At 41.1% G+C, this 22976-nt stretch overlaps 2 protein-coding genes across 14 annotated transcripts in view; both read right to left on the bottom strand.

Moving 5' to 3' along the window:
• AOPEP (aminopeptidase O (putative)) overlaps positions 1 to 22976 on the bottom strand; it is a 392839-nt gene that overhangs the window by 228201 nt on the left and 141662 nt on the right. The window lies entirely within an intron of this gene.
• On the bottom strand, positions 10062 to 10385 carry LOC136176856 (small ribosomal subunit protein eS28-like). Its single transcript, XM_065947501.1, has one exon. It carries the CDS (start codon positions 10353 to 10355, stop codon positions 10062 to 10064), a length of 294 nt encoding a protein of 97 aa, XP_065803573.1. The 5' UTR covers positions 10356 to 10385.

Below are 22976 nucleotides of genomic sequence, written 5' to 3'. Positions count from 1 at the left end.
CAGTCATGAAATTAAAAGATGCTTGCTCCTTGGAAGAAAAGTGATAATCAACCTAGACAGCATATTAAAAAGCAGAAACATTACTTTGCCAGCAAAGGTCTGTCTAGTCAAAACTGTGGTTTTTTCAGTAGTCATGTATGGATGTGAGAGTTGGACTATAATGAAAGCTAAGTGCTGAAGAATTCATGCTTTTGAACTGTGGTGTTGGAGAAGACTCTTGAGATTCCCTTGGACTGCAAGGAGATCCAACCAGTCCACCTTAAAGGAAACCAGTCCTGAATAGTCTTGGAAGGACTGATGCTGAAGCAGAAACTCCAATACTTTGGCCACCTGATGCAAAGAACCGACTCATTGGAAAAGACCCTGATGTGGGAAAGATTGAAGGCAGAAGGAGAAGGGGACGACAGAGGATGAGATGGTTGGATGGCATCACCGATGCGATGGACATGAGTTTGAGTAGGCTCTGGGAGTGGGTGCTGGACAGGGAGGCCTGGCATACTGCAGTCCATGGGGTTGCAAAGAGTCAGACACAACTGAGCAACTGAACGGAACTGACTATTCCCACTCGGAGGACAGGGATAATAGCTTGCTTGCTAGAGCAGCCATCTTACTATTATTTCATTCAGTGCCTCCAGACGAGAAAAGGATATTAAGTCATTGGGAATTAATCCTGCTAAAGGAAATCGGAAATTTTCAAAGCTGTTGTCAATATGACTCTGCAGTTTAAGATGAACATACGTGAGGTGAATTTCACAGCAGTTAAAATCTGCTTGAAGAAATGACTATCATAAGAGCTGTGTAAGAGAGCATAAAGAGAACTCTAGATGAAGAGGGGGAGAGAGACAATGTGGTTGAGGGAATTCAGTGAGGTAACTCAATGCTGCCCAATTTTGACAGAGGCAAGGCAGGAAGGTGAGGATATTTTAATGTAAGAAAATTTCCCAAGCAAAGGTGCTTCTCAGACAGTGCAGGACATAACTTGGAATCAGTTAAAACTATTAAAATTATTTCACTTATCATAATATTTAGAGAGTAGGAAAGAATTTTGGAGATCACTTAGCTCAGCTGCCCCATTTTACAGATGAGAAACTGAAGCAAACACGGGCTAGGTCACTCTCCCAGGAACAAGTAGCTGTCAGGTGGCCAAGCTGGGATGCAGACTCAGGTCAGATGGGTGTTCAGACTGGGTCAGATGGGTGTGCAGACTCAGGTCAGATGGGTGTGCAGACTCAGGTCAGATGGGTGTGCAGACTGGGTCAGATGGGTGTGCAGACTCAGGTCAGATGGGTGTGCAGACTGGGTCAGATGGGTGTGCAGACTGGGTCAGATGGGTGTGCAGACTCAGGTCAGATGGGTGTGCAGACTGGGTCAGATGGGGATGCAGACTCAGGTCAGATGGGTGTGCAGACTGGGTCAGATGGGTGTGCAGACTCAGGTCAGATGGGTGTGCAGACTGGGTCAGATGGGTGTGCAGACTCAGGTCAGATGGGTGTGCAGACTGGGTCAGATGGGTGTGCAGACTGGGTCAGATGGGTGTGCAGACTCAGGTCAGATGGGTGTGCAGACTGGGTCAGATGGGGATGCAGACTCAGGTCAGATGGGTGTGCAGACTGGGTCAGATGGGGATGCAGACTCAGGTCAGATGGGTGTGCAGACTGGGTCAGATGGGTGTGCAGACTCAGGTCAGATGGGTGTGCAGACTCGGTCAGATGGGTGTGCAGACTCAGGTCAGATGGGTGTGCAGACTCGGTCAGATGGGTGTGCAGACTGGGTCAGATGGGTGTGCAGACTCAGGTCAGATGGGTGTGCAGACTGGGTCAGATGGGGATGCAGACTCAGGTCAGATGGGTGTGCAGACTGGGTCAGATGGTGATGCAGACTCAGGTCAGATGGGTGTGCAGACTGGGTCAGATGGTTGTGCAGACTCAGGTCAGATGGGTGTACAGACTGGGTCAGATGGGGATGCAGACTCAGGTCCAGCACTCTGGGTGCTCTGCCTCTCACTTACTTCAGACGTTAGAGATGTGTCTACTAGCTTAAATAATGACAAATTGCCTACTATTTCTTAGAGGCACATTAAGTGTTGAGTACTGTCAGCCTATTCTATTGATATAATGAGCTATTTCAAGCTGATTGCTTTTTACCAGTTCTCTTTAATAGGAACTTCAAACAGACATAGCACCCCTGTCATCTTCCTGCTCCTCCTTTACCCTTTGCCTCCCCTCAGTCTCCTTGGTGGTAGATAGCTAGTTGATCAAATGATCTGTTTCTGTTGAGACTATACTGGTTTCACAGCCGAGTCATCACTGGCCACACTGAAGACTGCAGCCTGCTATGTGGCTGCACCTTTGCTGAGTGAGGGCAAGTGCATGCTGGCCTGTGGGCAAGGGGCCTCAGGCACACGTACCAGATGAGGTATGTGCCCAGCCATCACACTCAGGGGCTCTAACCTCTCTGCTGCTGTGCCCCCAGCCCAGAGGTGCTGGCCTGCCCAGCGAGGGCTGGCTTCTTGACTTGTGATAGACACAACTTAGGATGTGAGTGACCTGAAGCCATGAAGCCTGTAGATGTGCCTTTTCTGAGTTCTTCTACTCATGCTTCCTCAGTGGTGACTCCTGGCCATCTGATGACAGCAGTGCACCTCTCCTTCACCATATATTCTTTCAGTCTCACTCCAGGCTCCAAGAAGAGGACACCTGTGACTTTGTATAATGGAGTTTTTATAAGAATAATTTGCAAATATATTTTGTCTATCTCTAGGCCATCATTTATCAAGCCCAGTGGGAATCTGATCCACACACCAACCGCCAGTTTTAGGCAAATTAAAAATAAGATTCCTCATAATGAAGGATAAACTAAAACATGATACTAAAAAAATCATTATTTGGGACTTCCCTAGTGGTCCAATGGTTAAGAGTTTACCTGCCAAAGCAGGGGACACGGGTTCAGTCCCTGGTTCAGGAAGATTCCACGTGCCTCTGAGCAGCTAAGCCCCTGAGCCACAACTACTGAGCCCACACCCGAGAGACCACAGGCTGTGACTACAGAAACCTGTGTGCTCTGGGGCCTGTCTCCATAGCAAGAGAAGCCACCACTAACGAGGAGCCAGCAAAATACAGTGAAGAGTAGCCCCTGCTTGTCGCAACTAGAGGAAGCCCACACACGGCCCCCAGAGCCAAAGAATTGATGCTTTTGAACTGTGGTGTTGGGAAGACTCTCGAGAGTCCCTTGGACTGCAAGGAGATCCAACCAGTCCATCCTAAAGGAAATCAGTCCTGAATATTCATTGGAAGGACTGATGCTGAAGCTGAAACTCCAATACTTTGGCCACCTGATGTGAAGAACTAACTCATTTGAAAAGACCCTGATGCTAGAAAAGATTGAAGGCAGGAGGAGAAGGGGACAACAGAGGATGAGATGGTTGGATGGCATCACCGACTCAATGGACATGAGTTTGAGTAAACTCCAAGAGTTGGTGATGGACAGGGAGGCCTGGCGTGCTGCAGTTCACGGGGTCACAAAGAGTAGGATGCGACTGAACTGAACTGAACTGAACACACAGCCCCCAGCGCAGCCAAAAATAAACAAACAAAAAGTTTAAAAATCTTTATTTAAAATATGTTCATATCAGTGAAAGGGATGATGTAGTTTATAGTCTTAGTTAATGTATGTCTGACATTATGTCTATAATGATAAGTTATTTTGTTATTACATATATAATGACAAATAGTTTGAGCTGTCTTCTATGTAGTTTCTTTTCTTATGTTATGTTTCTACTAAATTAAAGTGCTCACATGGAGAGATTGTCTGAAAGGGCCACAAGTGTTTGGAGGCTCTGTCATATATATTTGGATGTTCACATTCAGTGTAGTCCTAGAAATTCTGGGATGATTTCTCACCAAGGACTTCTTTCAGTGCTAGTAAACATAAACTGACAGGCACATTATATTCAAGAGGTAGAAGACTGGACTGAATATTCCATCAGGATTAAAGCAATAGATGCCTAATCTACCTTTCAGTTGCATTTGGTAAGCATGTTGCAGCATTTGTGTGTGGTTTTGGCTCAGCTGGTAAAGAATCCACCTGCAATGTGGTAGACACGGGTTTGATCCCTGGGTTGGGAAGATCCCCTGGAGAAGGGAAAGGCTACCCACTCCAGTATTCTGGCCTGGACAATTCCACGGACTACAGTCCGTGGTGTCACAAAGAGTCAGACAGGACTGAGCGACTTTCACTTTCACTTTTCATAATACTATAGCCTCAGTTCTTTCACTAATGACTGAAGATCCGTTCATTCAGCAAATATCTACTGAGCTACTGCAGACATAGCTAGGCATAGGGATACAGTGAGAGACAAGACTGTATCTCTGTCCTCACAGACTCACAAGATAACAGGATTGCTCATAAACATTAAATATCTTCATGTTCAGGTCCAAAATAGCATTTCACTTGAAAAACCGACCTAAATAATAGAAATGGCTTTTACAGACACTAAACAGCATCACAAAGATAAGTTTTTAACTCATTCCACATACTAAAATCTTTTGTGAGGCACCTTCACCTCCATTAAGCTATTTGCTGCTCATTTTCTTCATATTGCGATAAATTGACACACTTTTCACTACTCCTTTCAACTACAATCAGGATTAAGAGTCACCGTGCAGGTCACCCACTGTTCTCTGAGAATGAAATAATGTTGTTATTCACATTCTACTATAATTTCTTTTATTCATGTAGCAATGTCCCTTCTCCTTACTTACCTGTCACTATTGATTCCAACATACCTTTTCATTCTCTTTCATGGCTCACAATATAATCACTGACCAAAACAAACAAAACATTCTTCCCTATGACAAGGGTTTTCACTGAACAGAAACTCATCAAGCAATTCTCTTCCATATGAGTACTGCACATGGATAAAGAGTTGATTCATAATCTGCACATCACTGGTTTTCCTCAAATGTAAAGTAAAAGATCTGGTAGCATAAACTACTGTATAACAGTAACTGCTTTTCCATACTTGTATCATGAATATTATGCAATATCCATTAGATAAAAGCATTTTGCCAAGTACCCTATTCTGCTTTCTCTGAGAATCACACTTGTCATTAACTTTGGAGACAATCTTAATGAGATTTTCAACATAGTGCAATTTGTGCCTGGTTTTTTCTATGTGGAGTATAGGACTAGTGTTATCCTAGTCATTTTGACTTCTCTGATTTCATTATAAAATTCATAAATTTCATTTTGAAAATCATGATTTTGGATATGTTTTGGAAAAACTTAATAGATTTACCTTTGTTTTGTTAAAAATGACAGAAAAGCTTCAATGACATCATGGCACTATTTGAGAAAAGGGCACTGTGAAATGGTGTTGAATGGACTACCAGTTCAATAAAATGTAATTTCAGATATTTACCATTACTTTTTCTTCCTTTTATGGCTGCTTATATTAAATCATGCTACTCAAGTAGTCATTTGTCACATCAGCTTATAAATGCATACTCTATCTCTGTACTGGTATCCTGTTCAACATTTATTGTTAACATCATTATGAGCACTAGTATTTACCTGACTCATTTCATTCTACTTTTGTTCTTTACCACTGAGCCTTTTTAAAAATTGGTATATAGTGAATGTAAAAAATGAAAATTTATGTGAACAAAAATGGCAGATGATGTAAAAATATGTCAACTGAGATGAACTTCAGTTAGTTGACCAAGAAATAGCCAAGACAAGGTGATTGACAGTCTTTTCTAACATACACAATCTTTAAGAGTATAGAGATTATTAAGGACAAGAATACTGTGAAAATGATAATTTTATTTCTAATTTATGAAATGTGTGTGAACAAAATGACCTTACTGATCTATTATATGAAACTGTCAAAGCACCTATAGACCACTTGTCAGAATGGGCTGGGATAGGAGGGAATCCATTTGGGCCACACTGAGTAATTGCTCTCAGCTTTCCAGCTTGACTTAGGTTTGTGTAACACTCAGTCAGATACCTGTCATGGATTTCAGACTCATTGTCAACTCAAACTTAATCTCATGAAGAAGTATTTATCTTCTCCTCTCATTCCTTACCCTATGTCCAACTTCTAGCCAGCCCTCCCATTACAGTTGGTCTATGCAAATTTCTCCTCAACATCACAAGTCAGGAAGCTTGGGATAATCTCTGTTCAGTTTCTAATATTAAAGTAGGGTCAAATTCTACTGCTATTCTTATAAAGACAGTAGTTCTCAATCTCCTTAGAATCACCTGGAGAACTTAAACAAAATTAAAATGAACCATTGCCTACACGCCACAGCAGATCAATTTAATCAGAATCTCTGGATGGGGTTCAAATACTTATGTTTTTAAAAAGCCTCCCCAGTGATGCTATCAGGTAATCCAGATGAGAATCACTTCCATAAGCCATCTTCCACAGTAGACCTTCAATTATTATGCCCACTGATCCTACCCACCTGTTGAGATCATTCTCTCTTATCAGGGCTACTGTGACAAGTTCCCTGCTGAATTCCCTGGATCCAGTTCTGGATCCCCTTTACATCTATTGTTATCACGGTTCTTAAAATAGCCTTCAACATCTTTACCTCTGGCTATGTCCTTCAGGACAATGGTCTCAACTTGACTAAACTCTGGAATCCACTGAGGCCTTTAAAACACCAACAGCCAGGCTGCACCCCACATTAAATAAATCATCACCTCTGGGAATGGGAACCAGGAATGTTAAAAATCAGCCAAGACAAAGAATGAGTACTCTAGGACTGCAGTATCTTTCGATGACCACCACATCTGGGTTAATCTAGGTACCATGACTGAGCTTGGTTCTGGGCTTCCTGACAGCCATTCTCAACAAGGAATTTTTTTCTACTCAAGAGCTCATGCTCCACTGGCAGAGACAAACTTGAAAAACTAATCTTTAAATCACAGTGACATTAAGTGCTGTAACAGAAATATTAAGTCCTCTACAGGACACAAAGGAGGGAGCAGTGAGTAAACAGTCTACGATACTAGGGAAGGCTCCTCAGAGGAAATTATACTTGAATGGGATCTTAAGGGTCATCAGGCTCAAAGAGAATGGGGCAACAGATGTTTTCTCAGAAACATACATTTACCCTTTCAAATATTTTAATTAAAATTTTTATTATTGACACACACTGATACATAATTTTTCTCTTAGGTGATTTTGATCAGTTAGTACAGCTTCAATCTGTTTTTTTCATTAATATTCTTAATTATCACAACCATAGGTACATTTTTATCTTGTATTTTTCTGTGAGTTTACTTTGCTTTTTTTAATAGAAATTTTTTTCTATTTTTTAAAAGAAAATAATTTTTAAGCAATTTTAGGTTCAGAGCAACACTGAGCAGAAAGTAGATTTCCCATATATGCCCTGCCCCCACACATAGCCTTCCCCACTATCAGCATCTCCCACACCACAAGGATACATTTGTTCCAACTGATGAACCTACTTAAGTTCCTTACATCCTTACCTCCCAGAGTCCATAGTTTACATCAAAGTTCGCTCACTATACTTTGTCCAAACTCACAGAATGCTCAGTAAAGTTGTACATCCTGTGAGTTTAGACATAGTGATATGTATCCACCAGTATAGTATCATACAGAGTAGTGATAGTTTCACCGCCCTAAAATCCTCTATGCGCCGCCTAGGATGGGTATCAGCTTCCTCTGTATGCTAGTGGAAAACTGGCTGCCACAACGCTAGACATCACATCCAGACGTGATAAGATCACGGAAAGAAGAGAGGTGACTTTTCCTGTGTGTCTTTTCTTCCAGTGAAGAAACCTTTCTCAGAAGCCCTTGGAAATCCTCAGATTTCCTCGACCAGAATCTTGTCAAACATTGTCTTGCTTAGCCAGATTCTTGGGAAGGTGAAAAGGGACACCAAGTTTGATTTAGGTGAGCCAGGACTGACTCATGGAAATGTGGACAGGATTCACTTTCTCTGAGACACATAGGGAGATGTAAACAACCAAGCAAAATCAAAGATTTTCTAGCAAGGAAGAAAGTGGGACAAGGTTTTAGGCAGGTAACCAATAGGTTGGCTCAGGTTTGCATCATATTAGAAACAGGCTGTAGAGTGTAGTGGTCAAGGACATACACTCTGGCAGCCAGTTTTCCGCAGACAGTGAGCTTATATTCCACTGAACCAATTGCTATCTAGCTCTCTGGGCTTCAGTTTTCTTCTTTCTGAAAAAAGGAATAATTAGAGTTCCTAATTCAGGATTGCTAGGAGGATTAAATATATAGTACTTACAATACTCTAGCACACATTAAGGCTTAATACCTGTTACTGGCCATCTCCACAGCCTCTGTAAGAGGCTATAATAGCTAACAAGCAGGGACATGCCCAATTAGGCATTCAATAAGTTCATTTTGCTTTTCGCATATTAATAGCTTAATTAAAAGGGCCATTTCTTCTTATTGGGCTTCCCTGGTGGCTTAGATGGTAAAGAATCTGCCTGCAATGCAGGAGATCTTGGCTGGGGAAGATCCCCTGGAGAAGGAAATGGCTACCCACTCCAGTATTCTTGCCTGGAGAATGCCATGGACAGAGGAGTTTGGCAGGCTACAGTCCATGGGGTCACAAAGAGTCGGACAAGACTGAGCAACTTTCACTTTCTTCTTATTACTAGTATAAAGTTGTTACTGTAATTACTGTAAAAGTAATTACAGTTGGAAATACTTCAATAATCCATTGCTCCCTGGAAAATAAATTAAGAGAAATATAATAATAATTATTATTATTTATAATGAATATTTATTGAGCCTTTACTTACTGTGTGCTGGAGACTGCTATAAATGTCTTACATGCATTATCTCATTTAAACCTAAAACTAATTTATGGAGTCAGGCTTATCAGTAAAACATTATTAAAGCTAACCTCAAGCTAAATATAGCTTTATCTTTAAAGTATAAGTGTTTTCACAGCATAATGTCAAATGAAAATTTGAGAGGCCTAATTTCTAGTTCTAAGATATACTTTTTCCCCTTCCTATGATCTCTACCCCTAGTTTAACACTGCTGAAATCAGGATGCATCTTACATTCTGTGCTTATACTTACAATAACGTGTGTGTGTCCCACTATTATTTACTTGGTGACACATTGATAAAAGGGAGGAAGCACAGCAATTCCAGTCATCAGGGAGACAGGCTCCAGGTTTTACTCATTAACCCTCATTAACCAAATATATGCTGCTTAGATGCTCTCTTCCACAAAGGGCCTTAAAAGGGGAACTCAGTGACTAATTACAGTATTACATTCCCCCTGGAGCCAGTAGCCAAATAATTTCCACTTCAAGTGGTAGAAATTATGTGAAGCAGTTAGGGCTTGAACATTAAAGCCTAAGTCATATGTCCCCAATCCTGCAGGTGGTTCATGGTCAAGATTTACCACTTTGCTTCGGTTCAGGAACCAAGTAAAGCAGTGAAAATTCAAGGACACCATTTAAATTCTGGATCTATCATTAATTTGCTGGGTGCTACGGGCAGTTACAGAAATGCCCTGGGCTCTCATTCTTCATCTGTTAAAGGATATCAACTGTCCCTACAGAACGTCTAAGGATATTAAGAGTAACTAATGAGATTGTTTTGGTTCCAACATAACTCAAATTTTCTCCCACTCATATCTGTTTCCTCTTTTACCACACACGAAGGCCCCAATGTCCCACTCCGTGAATGATTCAACCTATTAAGGAAATCAGCTGCTCGCCTGCAGCTAATAACATAGTTCTGCTTCATTACTTCTTGAATGAATTTCATTTTCTTCAATCTTCTATAAGACTCTATTCAATTTCAAAAAGGTAGGTATTAACAAGAAATCGACAGCACAAAGAATAAGAGAGAGATGTCACCTGGTTGATGGCAATGGTCTCTGACCGTGGCTTTTGTGGGAAACAGAAGTAATCAACATGGAGCTCTTCTATCATTCTACCTGTACCCACTCCACACATGCCTTCTCTTCTGTGACAGTGAGGGAACCTTTTTTGTGCCCATCAAAGATTCACTACTCTTTTTTTCCCCTCAAGTTTACATACGATATAAACGCTTTATTAGCAGATCATCCTGGTGGGCCACGGCGTCAACCCAGACATCCAGCACCCAGTCACAAGTTCGCCGCAGCCTCCGAGCCTCTCGCTCTGACTCCAATGGGGTGAGCACGTCGCCCTCGCACACGGGGCCTTTCACGTTTCGGATGATGGAGCGGCTCGTGTCGTCCATGAATTCTACGCGCACCTGTGTGCACCGTCCCTGCGAACCGGTCCTGCCCAACACCTTGGTGACCCTGGCAAGCTTGATGGGCTGCACACGGCTCGTGTCCATGATGGTGGCGCGGCGGCGGTTGGGCGAAGAGCTCACTACTCTTATTATAGAGCCCCCTTCCTTCTCACCACAATGATGCATATAGTTGCTGCCAACATCACCTGTCTTCTCATTCTCTCCTTTCTCATCAATTTCTTCCTCTTTACTCAGACTTCATCAGTCTACCAACATGCTCTGATAAAGTCTGTCCTTAAAACATCCCCTCTTGACTTCACATCCTTAACCATAAACTTCCCTATTCCTCTACTCTCTTTACAGGACTCCTTCAAAGAGCCTCCTCACTAGATATCTGAACTTACTTTCTAACTCCCTCCCAGTTCTCTCCCTAACTCTTGCCAATTAGACTTTCCTTCTCACAATGTTATCACCATTGTTCTCTTTAAGGTTACTAGTGACATCCACTGGACCAAATCCCAGAGTCAATTCTCAGGGCATGTATATTTCATGTCCAGTGGCTGACACACTTGGTTATCATGTCTCAGTTCTCATCCCTCTTATCTTCCCTTTCTATCTCCTTCCACAATGTGCTTTTCAGTCCCATGACTTTAAATACCACCTGAATCCTGAAGAACCCCTCCAAATTCATATCTCCAGCTATGAGCTTCCCTTTGAATTCCAGCTACATTTTCACTAAGACATTTGAAACTCAACAAATTTAAAATCAATCCTGATTTTCCCTAACAACCTTATTCTTTCCCTAATATTTCCATCTCAATAAAAATAACACCACTGTTTTTTTTTCAGACCCTAAAACTTGAAGTTGTCCCTGATTTCTCTCTCTTACATCTTACATACAATTCACTCTAAAATTTCACTAACTTGATCTTCAAAATATCCCAAATTTGAACACTTCTCACCTCATCTACTGTTACCATTCTAGTCCAAACTACCATTATTTCTCACAGATTTCTCTATTAGCTTTCTAATTTGGATACCTGCTTCTGCTCTTACCCTTCTCTATCTTCCAAACACAAATAACAAGCATCTACCCAGAGTCACATTTTCAAGGTATAAATCAAATCGTGTTACTTACTACAAAAAACCTAAAGATGGTCCCCCCATATCACTCAGGACAAAAGACCGAGAAGGCCCTACAAAACTGTGTCCTCTGTAACTTCTCCAGTGCACCATCACTCTTTCCCTTGTTCATTCAACACCAGCTGCCTGGCTGTCTTTCAACATGCTAAGCATATTCTTACCTCAGGGACTCTGTCTCATCTGGCCCTCTGCCTTGCTTCGCTCAGGTCTGTGCTCAAATATCACATTATCAGAAAGTTTGATCTGAATGTGCCATCAGTTCAGTTCAGTCGCTCAGTCGTGTCCAACTCTTTGCAACCCCATGGACTGCAGCATGCAAGGCCTCCCTATCCATCACCAACTCCTAGAGTTTACCCAAACTCATGTTGGATGAGATGCCACCCAACCATCTCATCCTCTGTCATCCCCATTTTCCTCCCACCTTCAATCTTTCCCAGCATCAGGGTCTTTTCAAATGATTTAGTTTTTTGCATCAGGTGGACAAAGTACTGAAGTTTCAGCTTCAACATCTGTCCTTCCAATAAACACTCAGGACTGATCTCCTTTAGGATGGGCTGGCTGGATCTCCTTGCAGTCCAAGGGACTCTCAAGAGTCTTCTCCAACACTACAGTTCAAAAGCATCAGTTCTTGGGCGTTGGACTTTCCTTATAGTCCAATTCTCACATCCATATATCACTACTGGGAAAACCATAGCCTTGACTAGACACACCTTTATTGGCAAAGTAATGTCTCTGCTTTTTAATATGCTATCTAGGTTGGTCATAACTTTCCTTCCAAGGAATACGTGTCTTTTAATTTCATGGCTGCAGTCACCATCTGCAGTGATTTTGGAGCCTAAAAAATAAAGTCTGCTACTGTTTCCACTGTTTCCCTATCTATTTGCCATGAAGTGATGGGACTGGATGATCTTAGTTTTCTGAATGATGAGATTTAAGCCAACTTTTTCACTCTCCTCTTTCACTTTCACCAAGAGGCTCTTTAGTTCTTCTTTGCTTTCTGCCATAGGGTGGTGTCATCTGCATATCTGAGGTTATTGATATTTCTCCAAGCAATCTTGATTCCAGCTTGTGCTTCATTCAGCCCAGCGTTTCTCATGGTGCACCCTGCATAAAAGTTAAATAAGCAGGGTGACAACATACAGCCTTGATGCACTCCTTTTCCTATTTGGAACCAGTCTGCTGTTCCATGTCCAGTTCTGACTGTTGCTTCCTGACCTGCATACAGGTTTCTCAAGAGGCAGGTCAGGTGGTCTGGTATTCCCATCTCTTGAAGAATTTTCCACACTTTATTGTCATCCACACAGTCAAAGGCTTTGGCATAGTCAATAAAGCAGAAATAGATGCTTTTCTGGAACTCTCTTGCTTTTCCGATGATTCAGTGAACGTTGGCAATTTGATCTCTGGTTCCTCTGCCTTTTCTAAAACCAGCTTGAACATCTGAAAGTTCATGGTTTATGTATTGATGAAGCCTGGCTTGGAGCATTTTGAGCATTACTTTGCTAGTGTGTGGGATGAGTGCAGTTGTGTAGTAGTTTGAGCATTCTTTGGCATTGTCTTTCTTTGGGAGTGGAATGAAAACTGACCTTTTCCAGTCCTGTGGCCCCTGTTGAGTTTTCCAAATTTGCTGACATATTGAGTGCAGCACTTTCAGAGCATCATCTTTTAGGGTTCGAAATAGCTCAACTGGAATTCCATCACGTCCACTAGCTTTGTTCGTAGTGATGCTTCCTAAGGCCATTGGACTTCACATTCCAGGATGTCTGGCTCTAGCTCAGTGATCACACCATCGTGATTATCTGGGTCATGAAGATCTTTTTTGTACAGTTCTTCTGTGTATTTTTGCCACCTCTGCTTAATATCTTCTGCTTCTGTTAGGTCCATACCATTTCTGTCCTTTATTGAGCCCATCTTTGCATGAAACATTCCCTTGCTCTAATTTTCTTGAAGAGACCTCTAGTCTTTCTCATCCTATTCTTTTCCTTTACTTCTTTGCACTGATCACCGAGGAAGACTTTCTTATCTCTCCTTGCTATTCTTTGGAACTCTGCATTCAGATGGGTACATCTTTCCTTTTCTCCTTTGCTTTTCACTTCTCTTCTTTTCACAGCTATTTGTAAGGCCTCCTCAGACATCCACTTTGCTTTGTTGCACTTCTTTTTCTTGGGGATGGTCTTGATCTATGTCTCCTGTACAATGTCATGAACCTCTGCCCATAGTTCATCAGGCACTCTGTCTATCAGATCTAGTCCCTTAAATCTATTTTTCACTTTCACTGTAATCGTAAGGGATTTGATTTAGGTGATACCTGAATGGTCTAGTGGTTTTCCCTACTTTCTTCAGTTTAAGTCTGGATTTGGCAATAAGGAGTTTATGATCTGAGCCACAGTCAGCTCCCATCTTGTTTTTGCTGACTGTATAGAGCTTTACCATCCTTGACTGCAAAGAATATAATCAGTCTGATTTCGCTGTTGACCATCTGGTGATGTCCATGTGTAGAGTCTTCTCTTGTGTTGTTGGGAGAGGGTGTTTGCTATGACCAGTGCATTCTCTTGGTAAAACTCTATTAGCCTTTGCCCTGCTTCATTCTGCACTCCAAGGCCAAATTTGCCTGTTACTCCAGGGATTTCTTGAATTCCTACTTTTGCATTCCAGTCCCCTATAATGAAAAGGACATCTCTTTGGGGTGTTAATTCTAAAAGGTCTTGTAGTTCTTCATGGAACAGTTCAACTTCAGCTTCTTCAGCATTACTGGTCAGGGCATAGACCTGGATTACCGTGATTTTGAATGGTTTGCCTTGGAAACCAGAACAGAACAGAGATCATTCTGTCATTTTTGAGATTTTGAATTTGCCATAAAAAATAGCAAATTTCCTTACTCTCAGTCCCTTCACCCTGCTTTATCCTACAGAGCACTTTCAATACCTGACTACACAGTACATCTTTATTTGTTTGTTTGTCTTCCACAACAGAACTGCAGCTCTGTGATGGAATGGACCTTGTCTGTTCCGAGTCCCTGAAACAGTACTTGGCATATAGTAAGTGTTCAATAAATAGTTGTTAATTGACAGACTGAGTGAATGATTAAATTCTTGGGCTTTTTTTTTCCCCCTGAACGGGACACCTTTTTATTGCTATATTGACTGGCTCAGGTAACGTACACCCTGGCCTAAAAGGCTTCACACTGAACTCCACTCCCGTAGGTAGCCCCTTCCTGGCCTGCTCTGGCTCCAGAGACAGCCCTCAGAGTAGGTCCATCTGCCTCCTGAGACCCTGAGTTCTTCCAGGGCACAGCATGTGGATTTATCTTTCATCCCTCATGCTAAGGGTTTCTGGCACAAATTGTCTATTGAGTGTTTTCAGATTTAAATAATATGCTAGGTATGACTGAGCAACGCCATGGAGGAAAATAAATAGCCCAGATATAGTGAGATGAAACATTAACTGTACCTAGGTCTATCGAAAAATTATCTTCATAGCATAAATCTTTTCCATAGCATAGGGCTCAACAATCAGACAGCAGTAATTGAAAGATAATAACACTGAGACATATATAAAAAGACAGGAAGGTATATTGGAGGGAAACAAAAAGCCAAGTGCAAATAGTATAGTTCAGGTTATAAGAGAAAAAACTATGAGACAATATAATCACCTCCTTTCTGAAGAGTAATACAGTGTTCAAGAACCATAATTACTGCAGTAATACTAGATAAGACAAAAAGAGAGTCCTGGTCAAATTGAATGGATTTTGTCTTTAATTTCTATAAAAAGCGTGGTTTCAAAGGCTCATGGGCATTCTCTGCCTGGTGCCCAACCCATCCAGTAGGCTGAGAGAGCAAGAATGATGATGATCCAAACTAGACATTCATTCACTGCTTGAGTTTCTTCTAAATGCCAGACTGTACTAGGCTCTGAGGACACAAATGTGAATAAGACACAGGAGACCATGAGCTCCTCGAACACTGTGGCTAAGAGAAGGAGGCATGGACACACACCATCACAACAGAGTACAAAAAGTGTAATAAGAAAAACACGTGGGTACATAATGAGAAAGAAGAAAGCCAGAATGAACTCACTCTGGGGGATCAAAGACGGATCCCTGAGGATGAAAGTCCTGAAATGGGTTTTCTGGGATAAGTAGAAGCTCACCAGGCAGCAAGGGAGGGAAATGGGGAAACAGGGAGGGCAAGTTAGGCTAAGGAACAAGATGCAAAAGGGTGTAGAGGTACAAAACCCTTGGAGTGTGAAGGAATCTGGACAGGAGAGATCATTGTTTCTGTTGAGTGCTGTGTTGAGACATGGGCAGAGGCAGGCAGCAAAGGGCCTCGTGTAAGATGCTAAGGGGATAAGCAGCCAATTCTAGTTGCTTTTCAGGCAGGCTGGATGATTCTTACAGTGGCATAGAGAAAGGGCTTGAGACGAGACAGGCCAGAGGCATGAGCACCCGAGAGGAGGCTTCCTCCAAAGCCCCAGTGAGATGTCAGGGGCTCTCATCAGGAAGCACCTGCAGAAGAGAGAGGAGAGGGCCCATTCCGAAGATACTTTGGAGGAAAAACAGGCAGCGCTTGGTGACTGATAGATGCAGCCAACATGAGGTCAGTAAGAGTTCAGGCTGACTTGGAGGTTTGTGTCTTAAGTCACTGAATGGATGTCCCACTAACCAGGAGAGAAGAGGGAGGGGATGCGGGGAGGGAGGAGGTTAAAGCTGTTAAAGAGATGGCTGTTCGTGCTTGTTCACTCGGCTGGGGGTGGCGGTGGGGCCTCCACTACACTCAGGTTGTTCTCCGGGGCTTCCAGAGCTGGCCTGAGGAGGAAATAAATATGTATGAGTGTCCTGGCCTCTGGTCTCTCGGAAGAGACATGATGTCACAGGGTCGGGGACACTGCTTCCCTGGCACGTGCCCCCACACTTGTTGCACCATACAAAGGCCACATTAAATAAAGCAGAGGTGACACAGTCAACCCCATCTGCTGCAGAAACCGAAAAACCACCAGACTTGGCATCACACAGCCTTCAAACAATGCAGTAAGTTTATTGGCACATGAATAAGGCTTTGGAGGGTAAGCATGGAATTTTTGAAGACTTCAACATTTTCTTCTATGTTTGTTTCTTCTTAAGTATTATTACTTCCATGTAAGATAAACATTCCAGTTATAGTATGAAAATATTTTGAATTTTATTTAGTTTTCATAAATAAAAATGTATTAATAAGTTTTTATTTTCTAAACTACCACTATGATAATCAATTTCAATCAACTCTTATTAGTATCATTATAATGCAGACTATAAGAGAAAATGAAGACTACCATAAAGTCCTAGAAGGAAAATTCTTGGTTCATGAAGGGTAAACAAATGTTAATTAAAAGAATAAAGGTCCAGGGGAGTTCTGTGTTCAAGTAGGATGAAATAATCCCACTTCACCCTCTCCCTCCCAGTGAATGCAAATCTTAAACACTGACAGAATGTATAGAGCAACTACCAGAAGACTCTGAAAAATAAATTGTAGCTGAAGATTTGTACATGAAGACCAGAATTTAAAATACTATTGAACCAGTGGTGAAATTCCTGTTTTTTCTGCAGCATTCCTCAGATGAAACTCAAAGCAACCTGATGAAAACCACCAGGGCAAGGCCAGATAGAGCTCCGGGACAAATCCTCTATTTCAGAGGAGGCCCAGGATACAGAGGAAGAACACCTAAAGCTAAAAGAGAGGCAAGAAGGGGAGAGACATGGAAAGAAATCCCCTCCTTCTTCTTTTCTTTCTTCTTTGCTCACATTCTACCCCGAGGCAATCCTGAGTGACTGGTGACGGGAGGCAGAGATTTTGGGGTGGAAAGCACCTAAAGCTGAGGGTGGGAACCTCCCTTTCCTTTTTGGAGTACTGTGATCCTGAGAGGCGAGGGGAAAACACCCTCTGCTTTTTTTTTTCTATGTCAATACTCTTGCTGCTTGGCCCTGGACAGGGGCAGAGTTGTGGGCAGCGTGTCAAAGCGGGGCAACCAAAGCCCCAGATTTCTGGCCAAAGCACCAAAAAAAGGAGGACCGGGTATCGAAAATACCAAGGAGAATGCAGAGAGAGGAGGGGTCAGGGATCAACAACGTTGTTTATAAACTCCTCAGCTTACTCCCAAGCTGTGCATGTAGGGATCTGATCTTAAAAGGCATACCAAACACATGGAGACCTGCACTAAGGGAAAGACCATCTCCCAGCACCCACTAGGACATGAGGGACAGCTCTGAGCAATACTGCAAAGACTTCTACAACACAGCAGACATTGAAACCATAACCTACAAGAGGCTGGTCAGGACTTCCTGCCCAAACCCAATCGTACCTGCTCTAAAAAAAGAAATTAACCTAATCCATAGATTTTAAAAAGACCCCAAATCTCATAATATTCAGAATGTCCAGGATACAATCTAAAATTACTTTGCATATCAAGAAAATTTCAGTCACGTGGGGAGAAGTCAACAGATGACAATGGGGTGATGACAGAGACGCTGAAACCACCTGACACAATCTTTAAAGTAGTTATTATAAAAATGTTCGGTGAAGTAAGGATGAACACACTTGAAACGAACAGAAAAAAGGAAAGTCTCAGCAAAGAGACAGAAGTCATATGTAGCATTATTTAGCACAGCTAAATTATGGAAACAATCTAAGTGTCAATCAATGAAAGAATGAACAAAGAAAATGTGATACACACACTCACATACACCATGATGGAATATTATTCAGCCATAAAAGAAAGAAATCCTTTATGATAAGGTCAGACAGAGAAAGACAAAATGGCAAACAACTTATGATCTCACTTATATATGGAATCTTTAAAAAAAAACAAAAACACCTCATACAGAGAATAGATTGGAAGTTGCCAAAGTTGAGGAGTGAAGGTCAAAAGGTACAAACTTCCAGTTATAAAATATATAAATCCTAGGATGTAATGTAATGTTCTGGGCTTTCCTGACAGCTCAGATGGTAAAGAATCTGCCTGCAATGTGGGAGACCCGGGTTCAACCCCTGGTTTGGGAAGATCCCTTACAGAAAAGGAATGGCAGCCCACTCCCGTATTATTGCCTGAAGAATTCCATGGACAGAGGAGCCTGGTGGGCTACAGTCCATGGGGTTGCAAAGAGTCAGACACGGCTCAGCAACTAACACTACACTAGCAGGATATAACATTCAACATGGTCACTATAGTTAAAAACACTGTATTGTACATTTGAAAGTTGCTAAGAGAGATCTTAAAATTCTCATCACAAGAAAAAAATTTTAACTATGTGTGATGATGGATGTTAACGATTTATCATGGTGATCATTTCATAATACAGATATCTAATCATTATGTTGTCTATCTGAAACTAATACAATGTTACGTGTCAACTATATCCCAATTTTAAAAAAGAAAGAAATAGAAGGTATAGCAGAACCAAATGAAAGTTGTAAAACTGAAAAATATAATAATATTTTAAAAATTCACTTCACTGAATAGGCTCCATAGTAGATTAGAAGTGACACAGGAAATAGTAAACTTGAAGATATAGTGATAGAATACTATACTATTCTGAATATTATTCAGAAGCTGAATAACAGATAGAAAAATTTCTTTTAACACTTAAAGCCTCAGGGACCTGCAGCTACTAAAAGGACTAATATTTGCTTTTATTAAAGTTCCAGAGAGGAATATTCAGTTCAGTTCAGTTCAGTCGCTCAGTCGTGTCCGACTCTCTGCGACCCCATGAATCGCAGCACACCAGGCCTCCCTGTCCATCACCAACTCCTGGAGTTTACTCAAACTCATATCCATCGAGTCGGTGATGCCATCCAGCCATCTCATCCTCTGTCATTCTCTTCTCCTCCTGCCCTCAATCCCTCCCAGCATCAGGGTCTCTTCAAATGAGTCAGCTCTTTGCATCAGGTGGCCAAAGTATTGGAGCTTCGGCTTCAGCATCAGGTCCTTCCAATGGATATTCAGAGTTGATTTCCTTTAGGATTGATTGGTTTGATCTTGCTGTCCAAGGGACTCTCAAGAGTCTTCCCTAGCACCAAAGTTCAAAAGCATCAGTTCTTCAGTGCTCAGCCTTCTTTAAGGTCCAGCTCTCACATCTGTACATGACTACTGGAAAAACTATAGCTTTGACTATACAGACCTTTGTCAGCAAAGTGATATCTCTGCTTTTTAATATGCTGTCTATGTTTGTCATAGCTTTTCTTCCAAGGAGCAAGTGTCTTTTAATTTCATGGCTGCACTCACCATCTACAGTGATTTTGAAGCCCAAGAAACTAAAATCTGCCATTGTTTCCATTTTCCTCACCTTCTGTTTGCCATGAAATGATGGAACCTGAAGCTGTGATCTTAGTTTTTGAATGTTGAGTTTTAAGCCAGCTTTTTCACCTTCCCCTTTCACCTTCCTCAAGAGGCTCTTTTGTTCCTATTCAATTTCTGCCATTAGGGTGGTATCATCTGCATATCTGAGGTTGTTGATATTTCTCCAGACAGTCTTGATTCCAGCTTATGATTCATCCTGCCCAGCATTTCACATCTTGAGAACCCCATGAACAGTATGAAAAGGCAAATCAACCATACTTCAAATTTTTAAAACAGTACAGAAGAGGAAGCAAATCCAAAAAAGGCGGATGTATGTATACATATGGCTGATTCACTTTGCTGTACGGCGGAAACTAACACATTGTAAAGCAACTATACCCAAATAAAAATTAATCAAAAAAAAAATAAAAGCGCAAAAAAAAAGAAAAAAAAAGTACAGAAGAGAAAAACGGTGGTACAGAAAAAATATTTGAAGATATAATGTCTGACAACTCAACAAATTTGGTGGAAGACATACAGCTACAGATTCAAAAAGAAGAGTAAAGCTTAAACAAAACAGAAATCAATTCTGAGGCAAATAATTATCAAACTGCTGATAACTAAAGACAAAGAAAAACTCATGAAAGCACCCAGGGAAATCACTTATAACAGGACAATGATTTGAGTGACTATGTTATTCTCATCAGAAACTATGGAGGCCAGAAGAAAGTGACATTTGTAAAGTGTCAAAAGAAAAGATCTACCCAGAATTCTGTTTCAAAATATGATTTAATAATGAAAGTGAAATGACATTCTCAAATGAAGGTAAAGTAAGATAATTTGTCAGCATATAATTGCTAAAGGAAGTTCTTCAAACACAAAGAAAACAAAATCAGAAAAAAAAAAAAAAAAACTTGGAACATCAGAAATGAAGGAAAAGCAAGAGAAAGGGTAAATGTCTATGTAGATATAATAGGCTAATTTGCTCTTATTGAATTCTTTAAAATATGCTTAACAATTGAAAGTAAATATAACATTATCTGATGAAAGTAAAAACCTTAAAAAAAAGAATTGATATCACAAAAGATGTGATCTCTGACAATAGTAGAATTAATTGGAAATCAATAATAGAAAGCTAATAGGAGAATCTGTAAACAACTGGAAATTAAACAACACAATTCTAAATACCCACTGGTCAAAGATAGTCTCAAAGGAAATCAGAAAACATTAAGGTAAGAAAAAATGAAAAAATAATATATCAAGATGTGTGGAATACAGTTAAAACAGTGCTAGAGGGAAATTTATACTATTAAATGCTTATATTAGGGCTTCCCAGGGGGCAGTTGATCCCTGGATTGGGGAGATTCCCTGGAGGAGGGCATGGCAATTCACTTCAGTATTCTTGCCTGGAGAATCCTCATGGGCAGAGGCGCTTGGTGGGCTTCATTCCATGGGGTTGCAAAGACTCAGACACAACGGAGCAGGTAGGCCCAGCACAGCACAGGTAGCATTGCATTTGGGACTTCCCCGGTGGCTCAGCAGTGAAGAATCTGCAATGCAGGTGGCTCTGGTTCGACCCCTGGGTAGGGATGATTCCCTGAAGGAGAGCACGGTAACCCACTCCAGTATTCTTGCCTGGAGAATCCCAAGAACAAAGGAGACTGGCGTGCTATGGTCCTTGGGCTTGCAAAGAGTCAGACACGACTTAAGCAACTGAGCACAACATAATATTTAGTGGTGAAAGACTGAATGCTCTTCCTCAAGATTAGGAACAAGGCAAGGACATGCACTTTATCCACTTCCATTCAACATCATATTGGAAGTCCTAAGAATGCAACAAGGCAGGAAAAAGAAAGAAAAGTCATACAGTTTAGAAAAGAGGAAATAAGCTATTCCATTTGTTGACATCTGGAACTAAGAAGTGAGAAATAAGATTACAACATGAAAAGTCAACCCACAAAAATGAATCATATGGCTACATACTAGCTATGAAAAGTGGAAACTGAAATTTAAAAATAATACCAGTTATAGTAATTTCAAAAAGGTGAAATGCTTATATTTTGATCTAATAAGACATGCATAGAGTCTTTATACTGTAAACTACAAAGCACTGATGAAAGAAATCCAAGGCCTAAACAAATGAAGAAACATACTATATTCACGATTGGAAGACTCAAAGTAAGGATTCAGTAAAGAGCAACTCTTTCCAAATTTATCTCTAGACTTAATTAAAATATTAAGTAATGAAATATTACTATAATGAAAATCCCAGAAAAAATTTTTAGTAGATATAAATCAGTTAATTCTAAAATTTATATGAAAAGACAAAAGAACTAGAAGATCTAAAACACTTTTTTAAAAGAGGAAAGCTGGAGAAATTAGACTACCTAATTTTAATAATTATTACAAATCTTCAGTAATCAAGATAGGTCCACTATTGGAGAAGAATGAGACAGAGAGATCAATGGAAAAGATTAGAAAGTCCAGAAATAAACCCATACAAAAATGGTCACAAATTTTTTTACAAAGGCAATTCAGAGGAGAAAGAGTAATATTTCAACAAGTGAGGTTAAAACATCACTGGATATACAAAGACAAAAAAATGAACATTGATCTAACTACACATCTTATCAAAAAATTATCTCAAATTAATTGTAGACCAAAGCTGAAGCTCCAGTATTTTGGCCACCTGATGTGAAGAGCTGACTCAGTGGAACAGACCCTGGGCTGGTAAAGATTGAGGGTAGGAGACGTAGGTGACACGATAAGATGGTTGGATGGCATCATCAACTCAGTGTACATGCTGCTGCTGCTGCTAAGTCACTTCAGACGTGTCCGACTCTGTGTGACCCCATAGACGGCAGCCCATCAGGCTCCCCCGTCCCTGGGATTCTCCAGGCATGGACACTGGAGTGGGTTGCCATTTCCTTCTCCAATGCATGAAAGTGAAAAGTGAAAGTGAAGTCGCTCAGTCGTGTCTGACTCTTAGTGATCCCATGGACTGCAGCCTACCAGGCTCTTCCGTCCATGGGATTTTCCAGGTGAGAGTCCTGGAGTGGGGTGCCATTGCCTTCTCCACAATGGACATGAGCTTGAGCAAACTCTGAGAGATAGTGAAGGACAGGGAGGCCTGGCATGTTGCAATCCACAGGGTCACAAAGAGTCAGACACAACTGAGCAATTGAACAACAACAACAACAAAAGCATACAGTTACAATTTTAGAAAAACATAGACAATCTCTATGACCTGCAATTAGACAAATAATTCTTATACATGAT

This window comes from Muntiacus reevesi, chromosome 10, assembly GCF_963930625.1.
Source record: "Muntiacus reevesi chromosome 10, mMunRee1.1, whole genome shotgun sequence".
NCBI classification, from domain to species: Eukaryota; Metazoa; Chordata; class Mammalia; order Artiodactyla; family Cervidae; genus Muntiacus; species Muntiacus reevesi.
This window is presented reverse-complemented; position numbering and strand designations above follow the sequence as displayed.